The sequence below is a fragment of the Tenrec ecaudatus genome, chromosome 2 (genome assembly GCF_050624435.1).
Source record: "Tenrec ecaudatus isolate mTenEca1 chromosome 2, mTenEca1.hap1, whole genome shotgun sequence".
NCBI classification, from domain to species: domain Eukaryota; kingdom Metazoa; phylum Chordata; class Mammalia; order Afrosoricida; family Tenrecidae; genus Tenrec; species Tenrec ecaudatus.
Window position 1 is genome coordinate 204,914,177 of NC_134531.1, and position 18,291 is coordinate 204,932,467.

The 18,291-nt window shown below is 46.2% G+C and overlaps 1 protein-coding gene and 1 pseudogene across 1 annotated transcript; one reads left to right on the forward strand and one right to left on the reverse strand.

Moving 5' to 3' along the window:
- The first annotated feature begins 7,053 nt into the window (after positions 1-7,053).
- Positions 7,054-7,365, forward strand: LOC142441285 (histone H4). The gene has a single exon (XM_075543323.1). The coding sequence runs from the start codon at positions 7,054-7,056 to the stop codon at positions 7,363-7,365; it is 312 nt and encodes a 103-aa protein (XP_075399438.1).
- A 3,370-nt stretch (positions 7,366-10,735) lies between these two features.
- On the reverse strand, positions 10,736-11,884 carry LOC142440457 (histone H2A type 1-C-like; annotated as a pseudogene).
- Positions 11,885-18,291: the final 6,407 nt, after the last annotated feature.

An 18,291-nucleotide genomic window follows, 5' to 3' on the forward strand; every position in this document is an offset into this window, starting at 1 on the left:
GTAGAAGACTGTGGAAAGGGGGAGCCAACAATCAGAGAGGGCCAACTGGCAGGGAATGAGGAGGGGCAGTGAAAGGATACAGCCACCCCCTGAAGGGCTAGGGGAGAGACGAGGATTCGTTCACTCATTTAGAATAGTTCTTGAGTGATTTGTATACCAGCGACCGAGGATATATTACTAAACAAGACGAACTCATCTTTCCTTCATGGATGCAACCAATAAACCAGTGACAATATTTAATTAAAACCATATAGATATAACACTGAAGTTTAGTAGGAGAGTGTTTGCTTAGGACCATTACAAAGTCACTGCTCTGAGATGGTAGCATTAATGAGTAGAAAGGGAAGCCGTCCACAGCAACAGAAAGAAGAGGCACACAGGACTGAGAAATAGCTGGGAGGGCTGAGAAAGGAGGAAGACAGCCTGTCTAACGCAGACCGGGAAGAGTAAGAAACAAGGCCAGATGATGCTGGAAAGACCAGTCGATGCCTGACCCTGCAGAGGCTTGAAGGCTAGGGTAGAAAATTTGGATTTTGCTTAAAGAGTAATGGAAAACTAATGCGAAATTATAGGTAGGGAGAGAGCTTATAGTCTTCAAGCTAAAAGTCGCAAAATAAAGAAGAGGCAAGGAAGAAAGGGACTTAGATGTTTATCAAGTGGATGTGCAAATGAGAGCTGCATTCACTGAAAAGGGAAAGACGTAGGGTAAGTGGGACGGGTTTAGAGAAGAGAATTGACAGCTGTTTTATTTTATTGGGTTTTATTGGGTTTTTTTGACCTCTTAAAATTGAGATGGGCATCTCACACTTCAGCTACTAACCAAAAGGTTGGAAGCTTCAATCCACCCAGAAGCACCTCAGAATAAAGACCTGGTAATCTAGTTCTGAACATTCAGTCATGGAAAGGCCTGTGGATCCCAGTGTCACTCTGACACACACATGGGTTTGGCATGGATTGAAGTCACCTTGAGAACAAATGTTCTGAGATATCCAAATGGAGACATCAAATAAATGATTGGATAGACAAATCTAGAGCTTGCAGTGGAAGTTTGTACCAGAGATATAAATTTGGGACCTAGTGCATATATTCAGTATTTAAAGTTATGCTAATGTGTACGGTATTTTAAAGATGGGAAAATATAGACCAAGAAGACAGATCAAGATATAATATGTAAGAGCTCCAATGTTTAAGTGTTAGGAACAGCAGGATGAAGTGAAAGAGACAGAAAAGATGGACAGAGAAGTAGAGGAATGTGAACTGCTTTCGCAGTGAAATCAGGAGGGTGTGTGGGAGAGTGTTTAGAAGCAATTGAGAAATGGAGTTAAATGCAGGCAGAAAAGTGACCCTTGAAATCGGCAAGAGCGTTGATGGTAATGGGAGAATAGAGAGGAAGTCCACTCCTGGGAGGCAATGCCAGAGTACTGGCTGTTAGGCAAAGCTGGAAATTAGAGTAGGAACCAAGGAAAGTTTCATTTGTAATTTCATTTAAGCTATAATACTCAGCGAGCATGTGTGTGCCCTAAAGGGATGATCCGGTAGGAAGGGCCATTACAGAGGCAAGCATGGAGGAAATGAGACCAGGAGAACACTTTGGGAAGGCCCTGGCGTCGTGCACTGAGGAAGGAAAACTCGAGGGTGAGATGAGGCTTGAGGTGTGCAGTCTAACATCAAGAAAGGTCAAATTACTTCGTGATAAGGCGGGATTATCCAGCCGCTTGGAAGCTCCTCGAACTTTAGGGTGGTCTAAGGAACCCTGCTGGAAATACCAGAGAGAGGTTTTGATGCCTCAAAGAATCTGCATAAGAGAAGGGAAATGACTGCCCACGACCAATGAGTCAGCAGGATTCATTGACTCAGGATGAGGCAGCAAGTGATGAGAAGATCTAGAAGCTAAGACAGGACATTGAATGGTTCATCTGCATAGAAGCTGTCTAAAATGCTGCGAGGACTCTTTGTTGAGAGAAAGGCTGAGAGACGGGCTGATTCTTCCAGGTGGGAAGGAGGGGACCAGGGAGTCCGTTTATGGACCGTAAGCACACTGGGTCCACGCAGCCAGTGGAGAAGGGAGAGGTAAGGGATGGATGGCCATAGACGGTCAGGAAACACTTAGCAAGGGGGACGAAGGGTTGAGGGAACAAGCGAGCAGCCTTTGCTGGGACAAGGAGCACAGGACTCCATGGCAGAGAGGTGATGAAGCGCGGCATTGAGAGAGCTGGCCTGTGATGGCAGTCAAGGGCTAAGAGTTGGTCAGATCAAGCCCTGGGAGAGCAAAGCTCAGGCCTTCACGACTGATTGCTGCCGTCTTACTGCTGAGTGCAGGAAGCACCGATATGAGGGACGTGGGACATTAGAACTGAGATTATGGGCTCACGTGCGACCAGGGCGACTCCGTGGCCCTGGACATCTCACTTGTTGCAGAAGCCGCTCGAGAGCACGGAGGGCCCACAGCGTGGGACTCAAGCGCCGCCCTGCTCTCATTTAGCTGAGGAGTCCAAAGAGTTTCACGTGGCGGCTTGTGGTTCTGAAGAGAGGTGTATATGTGTGTGTGTGTGGGGGGGGACAGACCCAGGGCAGGTCAGAGAACTGCACTGTGACTGCAGGATAGACCAACGAGGGGCAGAGAGACAGAACATCTGCTAAAGTTAAAAGTGTGTCTGACCATGGTGTCCTTGGGAAAATGGGTGTCTCAGCAACCGTTGCTCTGAAGATCGCCCTCGGTGCTTCTGAGGTGGCTGGTCCCACTGCCGTGGGACAGCAGCTTCCTGCCCATTCTGCCTCTTTCTCTCTGTATCGCTCCATTTCTCTTTCCATCTCTGTCTCTTCCTCTGTTTTCTTGTTTGGGTCTGCTTCTATCTCTGCTTATCCCTCTGTGTCTAGTCTCCATGAGTTGACCTCTGTTTTCGATCTGTTTCTATCTCTCTATCCCTCCCTTTCCCCAAGTCTACTACCCTTTCTGTCACTGCTGTAAGGAATTTTGGGGCGTGAAACAGAACCAAAGATCCAATCGGCAAAATTTAGAAGCAGGCTTTATTGGGAGGCTTGCGGGAGGATTCAGCAACTCAGGGAATTGAGCTATTGAAACCGCGCTTTGGGAAATTTAGGCTGCGGTTTTTATACCCCTGCTGGCAGGCACAGCTGGGAAAGGTCCAAGCTGGGGAGGATCTGTGCACACAGGTGCTTCAGAAGGGAGAAGGTCTTTGACCTTATCTATATGCCAAGGACGGCTAGAGTGGAGTGTGCATATCTTCAGAAAACATTCTGGCTTCAGGAATTTGAAGGTTGAGCAGGGGAGGGGGATATCAGTGAGAGGGAGGTCAGTGAAAGGGAGGTCTATGAGAGGTGAATTCTGAGAGCCAAGCTGAAGGCACCGGATTCAAAATGGAGTCCCTGTTGCCAAGACCAGGCATATCCAACTCTGCCTTATAGTGAAAAGGGGCGGAGTCAGTCTCTTCTGTAACTTCTTCCTGTGGACATGAGGACGACAAACTCATACCAGGGAGGGGGTTTTACGCAAAGAGCTGGAATGCCTGGCCTGGCACAGGGTGGAGAGGCTGGTATTGCTGCAGCAGCATCTGGTGGACTGCTATACGGGTGATCTCGCGGAGCCAGTTTTGCAGGAGCCGGATGAGACAAGGGGCAATTAAGAGCAAAATTATAACTAAAATTATGGGTCCTAGTGTGGGGGCTAGGAAGGAGTACAGAGAAGAGTTCCACCAGGAAGGGGATCCGTCTGTTCTGAACCTGGTGTTTTGCAGCTCACGGTTTAGCTTGAGGGTGGACTCTGGTTTCCACAACTGCCACTTAGACACACACACACAGTGTAACTCTAGGGCAAGCCTGAGCAATAAAATATTCAGAGATAAACCGAACACAAATGCTCTTGATCATCTGTCAAGTTTCCTATGGAAGTGCTTCTGGTTCCCAGCCTGGCGTTACCTTGCCCCTGCTTTGTGGGGGTGTTGGGGGTGGCTAAACAGCTCCTGGCACAGAAATCTGGGACAGTTACAAAGTTTCCAGAGAGAGCTGTGAGTCTGCACCCACCAGGAACAAAGTGGGCGAGATATCTGGGAGACAAACCCAAACATTGGGTTCTGAAACATGCAGGAAAGTTGGGGACTATAAATAGAAAGCCCTGGTGATGTAGTGGTTACAAGGTAGGCTGCTAACTGCCAGGTCGGCAGTTCGAAACCACCAGCAAGGGAAGGGTGAGCTTTTCTGCTCCCTTGAACAGTTACAGTCTCTGAAACCCATCAGAGCAGTGCGACTCTGTTCCAGTCACTGTGTGTCAGAATCCGCTTGAGAGCAGTGAGTTCGGTTTGAAATGGGGGGTCCCTGGGAGTCAGAATCAGCTGATGACACTGAGTTTAGTTTGTTTTATTTTGAAAAACCAAAAAGACTGAGCCTCTCCTCTCTATACAGTGAGCCCGTCCCTGGATCCAGACACTGCTAGTTCCAAGCTCGTCCTATCTGAAGACCTGAAAAGCGTGAGTCGGTTGCTCTTTGAGCAGGACTTACCTGACAACCCCGAGAGATTCGACCAAGACCCCTGCGTCCTGGGCCGGGCGCAATTCACCTCAGGGAGATTCTACTGGGAGGTCAAAGTGGGGAACAGGAGGGCCTGGAGTCTGGGTGTTTGCCTGGACCGTTTAGAGAGGAAGGGAAGAATCCCCAAGTCCCCAAAGCATGGCTTGTGGGCCGTGGAGTTTTACAAGAAGAAACTCTCGGCTCTCACCTTCCCGAGGATTCGCCTCCATCCTTTGGAGCCTCTGCGCCACGTGGGCATTTTCCTGGACTGTGAAGCTGGAACCATCTCCTTCTATAATGGGGCTGATGGATCCCTCGTCTACGAATTCTCTGGCGTCTCTTTCTCAGGTTCTCTGAGGCCTTTCTTCTGTCTCTGGGTACATGATCCCAACCCCCTGACCATCTGCTCAGTGTCCAGGGAGACAGAGGAGATGACTAGCCCTCTGCTGGTCTCTGAACTCCCCCAGGGGAACTTTGGGACTCCCATCAGTGAGGGAACAGCCACATTCTCAAGGGACACTTCCATGTTCTTCTCACCCCAGTCCAGCCCAGCCCAGCTTTCCTAAAGAAACAGCCCCTCTCCTAAACCCCAGCCCTACTGTGTATTAGTGTGACATTGGGCAGGCTATATTGTAAGACAAAACTTCATTTCTTCTCTTCTGTAAAGTGATGACAATCCTAAGTACATCATGGGCTTATCAATAGACACGAGCTTGAAAACATATCTAAAGCATTCTAGATACTATGCACTACCAGATACGTAGCAGGAGATGGGTTTTGACAGAAAAGAGACCTGGTCTTTGGGCACCGCCCGGCCCCACCTTGCTCTTCGGCGATCCTAAAGTATAACGAAACTCTTGAAATTATGAATCTCAACCTTAAAGCAATGTATTAAATTTTTTCCTCCTTTTTATCCATTAAGCTATATGATTTTATATAATTTGCCAATTTTGAGTGTGCCATTTGAGTAGCTTCTGGAATGATATACAGCTATGCAGCCATCCCCCATGCAGAGCTAGCTCACTTAGTCACTAGGAGTGTCCTCAAGTCTGCGCAAATGTAAGCCCTTCTCCCGACTCTGGTCCGAAACAACAACTGATATGCTCTTGTCGTGCTTGTACCTGTTCTAGAAGTTCACAGAGTGGATTAAACTGTGCATGGGGTTTCACGTTTTACTTCTTTCACTTAGCATAGAATTTTTGAGAGCTGTGAATATCATTGTCTTTGTTAATATTTGTCCCATTGTATGACTGGAGTATTCCATCTACAAGTCATTTACTAAAAATTAATGAACATTTTACCTGCTTTCAATTATGAGCATGAATAATGTTGTTATGGACATTTACATGTATGAATGCCTTTGTATTGACCTGTGCTTGCATTTCTTTTGGATAAACACCTAGAAATGGAATTGCAAGATCGTGAGTTAAGTTTACACTTTGTAAGAAACTGGCACAGGGGCTTAGGTGGAGAGCAAATGTTTTGAGATTGGTGAGGGTAACGAATGTACAAATGTGTTTTATACAATTGATGTATGTATGGATTATGATAAGAGTTGTATAAGCCCCTAATAAAATGATTTTTTTTAAGAAACTGGCACAGGATTTTCCAGAGTGGCTGCACCATTTTTCAAAGCTATTAATCAATGAGTTAATAAAAATCACATATTACTACAGGTATTTCAATATAATCGAATTCTTTTGAAACCTCCTAGATTTTAGGCATCTTAAATACATGTTTTAAAGGGAGTCTGTTAACACTCTCCCCAAAATAAAACAAGCAAATAGGTGAGAATACTGCAGTATGTCCACTTGGCAGGTTATAACCCTGCACATGCTGGGCCCCTTTAAGCCTTTGCACCTTCCTCACCTATGTTAATTCATCTTGGAATTAAAATGTGACATTACGGGAGGGTGGATGGAAAGTGTGGTAGAAAGGGGGAACAGATTACAAGGATCTACATATAACCTCCTTCCTGGGGGGACAGACAGTGGAGAAGTGGGTGAAGGGCCACGTCAGAAGGTGTAAGATATGACAAAATAATAATAATTTATAAATTACCAAGGGTTCATGGGGGCGGGGGGAGCGTGGAGGGAGGGGAAAATGAGGAGCTAATAGCAAGGGTCAAGTAGAAAGCAAATGTTTTGAGAATGATGATGGCAACAAATGCACAAATGTGCTTGACACAATGGATGGATGTGTGGATTGTGATAAGAGTTGTACGAGCCCCCAATAAATTATTTTTTAATGTGACATGAAATAAAAGTACAGACTGTCATTTTCAAGTTGTATTGACTGTTTTCCCGTTACATTTTTTAAATTCTTTTTTAAAATCTAACATACGTTGTAATACATTTTCTCTCCAGAGGGGGCGTGCGTTTTACAGAGACAGGAAATGTCGGACCTCGCATTGCTGGTTTTCAATTCGGTCCGCTAACTCCTTATAAAGGCGACAAGACGGCGCTGCGGGGAGGAGACGCTGGCCAGCTGTTGTAGCTTCTCGTTTCCATTTCAGAGTCTGGAGGAGCGATGTCTGGGCGCGGGAAGGGCGGGAAAGGCTTAGGGAAGGGCGGCGCTAAGCGGCACCGGAAGGTGCTAAGGGATAACATCCAAGGCATCACGAAGCCGGCAATTCGTCGCCTTGCGCGCCGCGGCGGGGTTAAGCGCATCTCCGGGCTCATTTATGAAGAGACGCGTGGTGTGCTCAAGGTGTTTCTGGAGAATGTGATCCGGGACGCCGTGACCTACACCGAACACGCCAAGCGCAAGACGGTCACGGCCATGGACGTGGTTTACGCTCTGAAGCGCCAGGGCCGGACGCTCTATGGCTTCGGCGGCTGAGTCGGCCGCCGCCCAGGCCGTGGGCTCCTCGCTTCACAAAGGCCCTTTTCAGGGCCACCCACTCGGCACACGGAAGGGCTGTGATACCCAGGTTCGCTCAACAGCGGAGCTACCTTGGAGCTGTTGCTATGGTTACAGACCCGCAGCAATTCTTAGGGCAGAACGGAGTGGTTTGGTAATTTTCTGTCTAGCTATTCGGTTGGTTCTCAGCTGGACAAGCCGGCTTTATGTCAGCTGACTACCCGTGTGTTCTAGGGTTAAATGGCTTTTATAAAACACTGTTCAGGGCTCCCCCAAGACAGTCTTAGCCCAGGTACAGCTGGCTGCTCGGTTCTTTTGTCTGTTCATCTGAACCGAATGGGTGTTGCTAATGCAAATACTCATGCCAAAAGCGGTTTGTGTTCGCGAGTCAGATTCTTTTTCTAGTGCTTAATTCAGGTTTTCACAATCCAATAAATCTGAAAACTGGAAGTGGGCCCCTGGTTGCATACAGCTACTGAGAGAAAAATCCCCTCGAATTAACTACGGATTCTGGAGGCCGACTTAACTACAAGCATCGGGGAGCCAGGGCAGCTGGTGACTGGACTAGGCGGGGTCTGGATGACCGTCCGGGATCAGCAACCTGGTCAGCCACAGCGGTGAGGAACCCCTGGAGCTGCTGCTCCGCATGACCGCGGCCGGGCAGCAATGCAGCCCAGAAGGCCACGCCGTGCCAAGGGCAAGGAACTGTATGAGATGTAACTAAACACATCTGAAGGTCATTTTATAACTAGCTTACCATTTCAAGTTAAGAATTTTATACAAAACATCTGTTCTTAGGAGTATGTTGCTTACAGTTGAGAGAGGCAGATGCTATTTTCAGGTGGTTGGGTTTCTGATTCCTAGTCGATAGGTTCTATGTAACTGTTTATACATTCTATAATACACTATTCTCCAGAGTAAAGCATTCTATTGTATAATAGACTACATATGGAATTTACTATATCGTTTACAATAGAATATTCTGTTATAGAATATATAACATTTATAAAACATTGACTAATATATCATACAGTGGTGGTGGTTCTGGTTCTGTTGAGTAATTCCCAACATACAGCAACCCTCTAGGACAAAAGCCTCCCGGGGCCTGAAAGAACAGGCGGCCTACTGCGGAGGAATTAAGCACGGGAACCTGTATGGGTAGCATGAAAACACTGTCAGACAAAATGGATTGACAGTGACTGCAACAATGGGCTCAAGCAACAACAAAAATCCCAACTGTGATCATAGAATGTATATTATAAAGATTCTATAGGTGCATAGACTATGTCCTGTATATCTTCCATGAGGTGGTTGAATTGCTAATATATAGTATGTAATCAAATCCTGTGCTGCTTGTTAGGTGCTGAGATATCTTTGCAGTGTCCCTGGCGTGAAAATCCTCAGCTGTTTCCCTGGTTACAAAGCCCCACACTTAGGCTTCAAGAGTGCCATCCGGGATCAGGTGGTGTGCTGGGATATGTGTGAAACTGCCAAGTGAAAAAACAGAAATAAGAGCACAGAGAAAACGGCACGGCACATCTGTTTGAAGCACAATTCAAGTGGGCTCTCTAGACTTCTGTTTTGCTAGAAGGAAGGAGAGTGATCCAGAGAATTCATATCACTGGGAAGAACTGTCCCTGAGGGTGGGAGTTGATTGGGTTAATATTCTGTATGAAACCATTAGTTGGGAATAGGTCTGTGCAAATCTTTATCTTGGAGACATCTTATTCTCTTTCCTTTACCAAGATAATTTTTTTTGGGGGGGGGGACAATTCCTGGAAATTTATTTTCTCCCTGCATCCCATCCCTCTCCAAGATAATTCTTTCATTCCTCACAGAACTCTTCCCTGATCCTTGTAGACATGAGCCAGCTGCCTCTTTCTGAACACTGGAAAGTCCAAATTGCTTTTAAATTCTGACCACTGCTGAGCAAAGCAGACTTTTTATACCGCCGCCACTATGCTCTGAGATTGGATTATTTAATCATTCATTCACTCAATACTTTCTACTTCCTGGAACTAAAGATATAAGTTAATGAGGTAAGTATCATCAAACCACCCACAGGAAATGTGGTAAAGTAATTACGTAATTGCACCACAGCACAACTATACTGAGGGAAGAGCAAGACTCGGAGGTACTCAGCAGAGAAAAAGATTTGTGAGTTATTTAGACTAAGAATATTAGAAGCTCCTCACATTCCTGACTTCTCCAAATTGTATTTTTTTCTAAGTTTCAAAATGAAATAAATGCAGTATGGACAATTTATTCAACAAATTGGAACAACAAAAAAAAACATTTTTTTTCTTAAATTACTTGTTTTGGTCATTTAGAGAAAAACATCTCCATCAAGAAAAAATACAACTCTTTTTTTTACCCCAAAAAAGTCCTTTGGCAAGCCCCACTGTTGGTGTAAATTGTGTCCAGTCACTTAAAAGTTTAATCAGTACAAGTCAACAGTTCTTGTATTGAGGTTTGTAGCCAGCCTATACTTACAGTTTCCTTTTCTCAACAGTGTCTTAAATTCTTTACCATTGGCTAAATAAATGACACTATTAAGAGAATTGCCTTATGCCTCAAGGGGATGATTGATTATATTCTCTATCATAAAATAATGATGTCTCTAAGGCAAACCAGATACATATATATGTAAACCATAGAAATATGAATGGATTGGGGCCTCATCTTTAATTCTAGCCCCAATTTAAGAACAAATTGTTCTTTATTACATGGCCCTACTTGATGATTCTCGTCCCCATGAAGAGATCACTGAAAATATGGGTACTATAGCAAAGTGTGGTGAAGAAATCAGATGGTGCCCGGCTATCAGAAAGAATGGCATCTGAGGACTTAAAAGCTCATTTGTATTTTTTTCATAAAGGGACAGGATAAAATAAAAACTGTGTTTGTTCACGTTAGCCAAAACCTCCCAAGCAAGGCAGTCCAGCAGCAACAATGGAAACATACATAGTTCAATAACCTTTTATAAACAGCCTCAAGCCTAGGTCCCATATCTAGATGAGCAGACAGGGTATTTCTCTGAAGCAGAGCGGCCACAGCAGGAGGAGCCTGAGAGACAGCAGGAAACAAGAGGAATGGACTTCTGAACGCTTTCCACAAAGCTTTTGGGCAAGCAGGCTGGTTGGTGGCTCTACGTTCCCTGGTTTCTTAGCAAACTCCCAGCATGGACTAACCGGTACCCAGAGAGCTTTCACTCACTGTCCAAGTTTGGCACAACCGGAGCCAGTCCCAAATGAAGGGAAGATCCTGGAGAATGTTCAAAATTTGCTTGTCTATGGACTGGAGGTTAGCAACTAGCAATGAAGAGGAATGCTAAAATGTGAGGGTTTTTTTCTCTTAAAGTTGTGAGCTTTATGTAACACAAAAACCTTCCTGGAAACCAAGTATTTTCAGCTTAACTTCTTCATCCCAACCAGGAACTCACTAACTAAAACCAATGAATTTGGTTGAGATACCTAGATGAAGCATTTCTAAAGGGTGGGTGAGGGAGGGGAACCAAAGTTCATTTGGGCCAGTGGGCTTCAAAGAATCATGAGCTCCCTGGTTAGGGTCAAGTTGTGTGGTTCATAGAGCAACTGGGAAAAACATGTTTTATTCTGACACACATTGGGGTGTCCATGAGTAGGGAAGCAAACACTGCAAGCTGGAAAATAAATTACAAAGCAGGGCATTACGAGTGACGGGGCAGAGGCCTAAGAGAACTAAGAACTAGTAAGCGAGAGAGCCCAGGCACAATTTGAGTCAAGACTTTCAACGACCAGATGGCATCTGCTCTGGGCAGTAAGGTTCAAACGAGTGGCTTCTATTGAAGGTGATGGGTGGCAACTGAAGCACCTCAGTAAAAATACTATTCACCCCACTACACACCCGAGGTCACTGAAGGCCCTGGGGACCAGCTCCAAATTGCTTTATGCCATCGTGGATTCGCTTCTCCTTAAGAGCCAAGGTAATCTTAGGTCACACAGCCATATCCATTCACTGGATTTCCAAAGGCAGCATAAAGCTTTTAAAAGAAGAAATAGTAGCTCTTTTGGCTAATTGGGTGGCTCTAAAAAGAGCCTTTGTTTCAGGGGCTGGGAGTTCCGGTCGCCTTTGGGCCGTCTCACTTGCCCTTGGCTTTGTGATGGCTCTCGGTCTTCGGCAACAGAACAGCCTGGATGTTCGGGAGGACGCCGCCCTGCGCGATGGTGACGCGGCCCAGGAGCTTGTTGAGCTCCTCGTCGTTGCGGATGGCCAGCTGCAGGTGGCGCGGGATGATGCGGGTCTTCTTGTTGTCGCGGGCTGCGTTGCCCGCCAGCTCCAGGATCTCGGCCGTTAGATACTCGAGCACCGCCGCCAGGTACACGGCGCTCCGGGTAGTCGCCCTTGCGGAGGAGGCGGTGGACAGGGCCCACCCGGACTGCAACCCCGCGCGGGAGGGGCGGCTCCTGGCCCGGGCGGCTGGTTTACCTCCCTGTTTCCTCCAGCGGATGTGGTGCATGAAACACTTAAACACGGAAGCGTGGGGATTTATGCGCAGTGGCCAAGGCGTACCCCAAGCCAGGCCACTGAGCGATACGGTGCAAAAGGGTGTCACCCGAGGAATAAAGGCACTTTGCATCCTTGTAACCCCATTGGCTGTTTCCAGTACGACGAGTAGTCAGATTTGGCCAATCAGACGCGAACTTTAAAAAGTCACTTCATTTACATATGGCCCTGTGCTTGCCGCGAACGTGACTCGTACTGTAGAGTACGTCATCGGGTAAGTTTGCGGTATGTGTCTGTGAAAAATACCATGATGGGTCCTGCTTGTGATTAGTCGCTTCCTGTAATGCCGCTTTGTCGGCTTTTCTGGATGAAAGACGGAGAGCTGTTGTAGGTGCCACATTTTTAAAAAGGCTCCCCAATTTCAGTTTATGCTGTTTTTCATTGAGTTTGTTTTATAGTTTAGTTTTCTTAAATTCTAATGGCCACGAGTCCAACCGGCTTCAAGTCGTTCGGTCACTGACTCACACTTTCTTGAGTCGGAGTTCAAGCACCTGGCTGCGCTCATGCGCTTCTACCTTCGGCTGGAGCCAGCTCCCTCATCCTGACTCACTGAGGTTGGCTTGTGCGGTATTTCTGTCACCTGGGCAACTCAGGAATGCAGCATCAGGTGATGCAGCAATGGTGATTTGTTTTATGAATTAGAATCAGGCTGGGGAAAGTTAGTGGTCTCTGCTGACTTTTAGGCGGGTATTTTTGCGGACAATCTGAAGATGCTCTCCCCCTGAAGAACTAGGGACTCAGGAAGCCTGGTACCCCTCGGCAGTACCCCCACCCCACTCTGCCCGACAGCTAGCCTTTGAAAGGCTAATGAGTAAAATTCCTGAGCTAGCTTGAGAAAGTAAAACTTTAGAAATAACAAAAGAGAAGAATCTCACAAAGATTAGGGTAATTGCCCTTGTAAAGGAAGAAACACTTAATTCAACACCCTTTTAATTAAAACTCCACTTAAATTCAATAGTGAGTTTAATTCATTTGGTAGTGTTGTGGGTTACGTTTGGGGGCTGCTACCGGGAAAGGTCAGCAGTTCAAAACCACCAGCTTTCTTGGGAGAAAGATGATAATTTTGCTCCCTTAAAGAGTTAAACTCACTACCATTGGGTGAGTGCCTACTCACAGCGATCCTATAGGACCGGGCAGAACTCCACCATGTGGGTTTCTGAGCCTCTGCGATAGCATACGCTCTTTGGGAATAGAAAGTTCTTTCTGTCGAGTGACTGGAGCCTGCACACTGGAGACCCTGAGGATTGGAGTTCAGTGGTAACTGATAGGAAGGAAGATTAGGTATAAAGGGTGTTGTCTCCACCCAAAGCCAACGCTAAACGAAAATTAGGGTCATGCCACAATAGAGGGGCTTAAAATAAATCAGGCACACATTAGAAACCTATGGGGAAGATCAAAAGCTGGGCATGCAGACCAAGGTCACTTAGGCAGAAGGACGAAGGTCAACTTGGGCATGCACATTAGAAACCACACATGCGCCTGAACCCAGCCACTAAGAACGGCCAATACCCTTAACTACGCACCGCCCTCAAGTCGGTGGAGTTGAGGATCAATGGCAGCGATTCAGGGCAGGCCTGTCTCTTCAATTCAGTGAGTGAGGTCTCTCGTGCCCTTCCCACCTTTTCAGGTGGGAGCTCCCTCTCGGCAGAAGCTCCCCGGCCGGTTCCCGACTCTTTGGTTCTGTGGACTCCTCTTTCTGACCATTTTCCCATGTGGTTTTTCGCGCTCCCATGAAGCGGCCGTCTTCTCACACAGCCCCAGCCATGAGATCTTGCATGCGTTCCAGAGATTGCCTGCACCGCCTGTCTTATCGGAGACTTCCCTTTCCCTCGCAAAAGTTACTTGAATTTACAAAGGTGCTTCAGCCGCATGAATTCTTACAGCGTTGAGAAGCAAGAACGGGGAAAACCATCCCAGAAACCATCATAGCCAGGAAGAGTTACAGTCTCGGTAACCCAATGGGGCAATTGTACTAGGTCCTATGGAGGTCACTATGAGTGGGAACAGACTGGTTGGCAGTGAATTTGCTTTGGTGAGCTAATGGCTATTCCAAAGTGGAACTGAAAGTTTACAAAAGGATAGCCTTGTTCTCCTTTCAAGTAGAAGATAATATATTCAGTTAACTGTCGATTCTTATTGGTATTTTTTTAATAAAAAGGGGGAGGGGGAAAGAGCAAGACTTTAGAGATAGCAAGTGTCCCAGGAAGAGAGTGGGAGGTTCAGAGGTGACGCACTACACTGCTAGTCAAAGGTGGGAGCCCAACCCCCCACCCGGGCTCTGCGGAGGCAGGCAGGCTCAGCAATCTGATTCAAAGGCCACAGTCTTGAAGCAGTGGTATTTTGTAGACGTGGGGTCTCCATGAGGCGGCCTCAACTTGAGAACAACTGTTAGGTAGCTTAGCCTAGGGAATTGGGAAGTCCATTTACGCATGCCCAGGAGAGCCAGCAAAGGACAAAGCTGGATTTTCCCGCCAGTGGGTGGAGATGGACGTTACACCTGGAGCAGCCCACCTGGGCCAGGTGACTGCAATTCAGCCAATGGGATCAACCTGGGGTCGTTCACCACGCCTTCCTCCCCTCCCCCCCCCCCCCTGGGAACCCTTAAGGCAGGAACCGAGAGGGAGAGGGGCTTGCTTGCTGCTCTGGTCGTCTTCCTGGGAAGAGAGAGATCCTTGCATGCCCTGGGGCAGTCTCTGCCAGGCCCCATGGTCAGAGGAATCCTATGGGTGCCGCGTAAAACCTGATGCTTCTTTTAACTCTCATTAAATTCACTTGAATCACGAGCCCAGCTACGGCGTGAAATCTTTCTCGCGCGGAGCCAAGGACTGAGGTTGGAATCTAGCCCGGAGAGAAAGAGACCTTACAACTCCTCAGGAAAAATATCAGGCTGTCTGCTCAAGTAAAGGTCTAAAAAGTCCAAAACCAAAGTCACTGCCATTGAGTCGATTCCAACTCACGGTCACCCGTGGGTTTCAAAGACAGTTACACTTTATAGGACCAGAAAGCCTCATCTTTCTCCTGCAGGGTCACTGGGGGTCTCTCGCGATTGATCTTACAGTTTAGCAGTGCAATGAATAATGCACCACCAGTGCTCATGAGTCAGAATGGACTTGATGGCTGTGGATTTGGGAGGGTGGGGTGGCTCCCATAACGATTCAGTCTCAGAAAACCGAAGGGGCGGTTCTTCTCTGTCCTGAAAAGTTATTATAAGTCAAAATTGACTCATGGCATTGGGTTTGGATCTAATATATGGGAAATATGGCTTGGACCTTCTGGTGCTACTTGATAGGGGTACCACTGGTCAGTTTCTATTAACCATCACTACTTTCGTCAACAGCAAGTTAAACCTAATATTTGAGAGGGTGGGGGGAGGTGTTAAATTGTGAAACAAATATACAACTTGGGAGTAGATCTGAGGTAAATTATACCATAAGCGGATTTCCTTTTAAGTGGCTAAACAAAGTTTAAAAAGCAAGTAACAGTAAAAGAAAATGTATCAGGTACAGGACCAGCAGGATATAAATAGTATAGGAGAACCTGGATGAGACACCCATTTTGGAATAGTGCAACTTGAAATATTGTTTACTGTCCATAGTCCATGCGGAGTCACAACCCCACTCTTTAACAGCAACATGCTAACAGTTCTGAGAGAAAATGATGGAAGGAAAAAAAGACATAACCCAGGTGTTCCCTTGTTTGACTAACTCCATCTCAGTTTAGATGTGCAGAAGGGCTTAGATATAGCCAGTGTAAGCCACGTGCAACATGTTGCTCTGTCGGTTTTCTCCAGTAAGGTTTGAGGACAAGACCCATAAGGTGAGGGAAGAAACTATGGAGGACTGAAGTTCTGATATATGCACATATCTTTTGACAGTTTGGGGTAGCCTTTTACAGCTAAGTTATAAAGAAAAGACAAGTGAATAACTTTATACAAGGAATTTAACATTCTGTACCATATATTCACTTTGCTGTTGTCATCTGTACAAGCTCTTCATAGTTTGCTTCATCAAACTCTTCGTCCGTTGACTTCTCTCCATGGTTGGTCATCGTGTGACAGAGTTCTGCTGCACTGAGTTAGCCATTGCCCCCGCAGAATGCTTCGCTAATTGCGTCTTCACTGTCTGTGTCCTTCATTATTCTTGCCGTCATTGTCAGAAATTCCAGGAAGTCAGTCGTGCCATTACCATCAGCCTCTACTTCATTAATCATGTCTTCTAATTTTGTTTCTGTGATATTCTCCCCGAGAGACTTCATAATAGCTCCCAGTTTCTTTGTTTTTATCGTTCCATCACCACCCTTGTCAAGCAGTGAGAAAAAAACACACAAACCACTGCCATCAAGTCATGCCCACTCATAGCAACCCCCGAAACTATTTACAGGAGTAGAAAGGTTTGTCTTTCTTCAAAGGAGCAGCTGGTGGTTTTGAACTGCTGACCCTGAGAACTGCAGCCCAGCGTGTAACCACTACGCTTCCCGAGCACCAGGCAGCAGTGAAAAAGCTATGAATTCTCTCATCTGCCTGTCAGTCAATTGATCACCCACGCTTCAAGCACTACGGGTCTCTGAGAAGCATTCCCACAAACCCTCAGCTTGTTAATTCCACTGAGATTCTAAAATTATTATTTTTGTATTTGAGACATTCCTTTAGTGAGCTAAGCATTGGGCTGCTAATCACAAGGTCAGTAGTTCAAATTCACCAGCTGCTCTGTGTAATCGACTCAGCCGTGGGTTAAGGGTGAAGGCCAGCCGTGTGAGCTTGCTCTGCTGAGCGAGTAGAAAGAAACCGAAAGTAATGACTTGAAGCCCATTTTGATCCATGAAAGCAAGGAAGGTGCAATTTTAATTTGTATGTGGTGTCAATGTGTTAAGGAAAATATTAAAGAACTTGACCGTTATCTGAGTTATCTAAAAGTACGTAGAAGATGGCTGTCAGTTGTTTGACGGGTGCAATTTCCATGCTGGCCATTGACACTATTTTCCGTACATCTGTCTCTGGTTCACATGAACTCTGTGTAGCACTGCAAAATAGATCTATTTGAGTAGTTAAGCCTGAACTAGGCTCACTGTATAAAAATGAACATATTCTTGTAAAATTTATTTCAGTGACTCCCAGACTTTTCCCAGTATGCATAAAAAAATAAATAAATAAACCTATTGCCTTTGAATCAATTCCGACTCCTGGGGACCCTGTCTGTGCAGAGCAGAACAGCACTCCAGAGTGTTTTTAAGGCTGTGAGACGTCAGCAGACCCTTAGGGCTGACTGTAGAGGCACCTCTGGGAAAGTCTGAACTGCCAGCGTTTTAGCTAGTATTTGAGCACTTGTTTAGACGACTTTTAGCCAGTATGTCAGGGGAGCCAGCCCCTAACGAATCATCACAGGGCCAGTAGGTGCAATTGTACAGCGATAATAAGTAAAGATTAGAGTGAAGTCATAGAGAATAAGGAGAGATCGAAGAGTGATTGAAATAATGGAGTCAGACACATTTCATGGTAGCAATGCTCACCTCAGCCCCACTTGGTGATCCATGTGGAGATGGAAGACAAGAGGGCAGGAGAGAGGGGTGGGGGAGAGAGATTTATTGCTAACCAAAGCTTATATATCTTTGCGGGTGTGCATGTAAAGACATTACAGGCGAAAACAAACATCACAGGAAGGGGTTGTACAATAGGCAATATGAGCAATAGGAGGGGGATATGCAATGGGCATAAGCGTCAAAGGAAAGGAGTGAGCTAGGGGTACGCGCATGATAGGAAGGGAAGGGACTAGAGGTATATGTGTGACAAGATGGGCAGACCCTAGATTCATGGTGGCAGCCTAACCTTGGTCACCTTGAGTGGGCTTGACCTCCCTGGGCTCTTATTCTCTACTATCCTTTTCAGAAGGGAGTGGGCCCTACTTAGGGTGGGACAGACCATACAGTCTGATTGCTCTAGTCTACATGGCTGATACCCCTAGGGAGAATAACCTTTGATCTACTTTTGTTGACCTCCAAGTGTAGTCATTTGCCATGTGTAGCAGGCAACTAGGTTTGGTATATATTTGGAGGAGACAATTTGGAAGAAATCTTTCTGTTTCCACACCAGTAGTCACCAAAAACTCAAATGACCAGAAAACCTTTTTCTTCTGTAAACTAAACCAAGCCCACCGTCATAGTCTACTCTGACCCCCAGGTGTTTCCAAGACTGTAAGTCTTTACAGAAGCAGACTGCTACATCGTTCCCCCATGGAGGTCTGGGAGATTTGAGTGATCAGCCTAGCACTTTAACTACTGCACTACCAGGGCTCTTTTTTCCCTACTTAAAGAAGCCCTGAGTTAGGGCTTAGGAGACTTGGTGCCATAGTAGTTATGCATTGACCT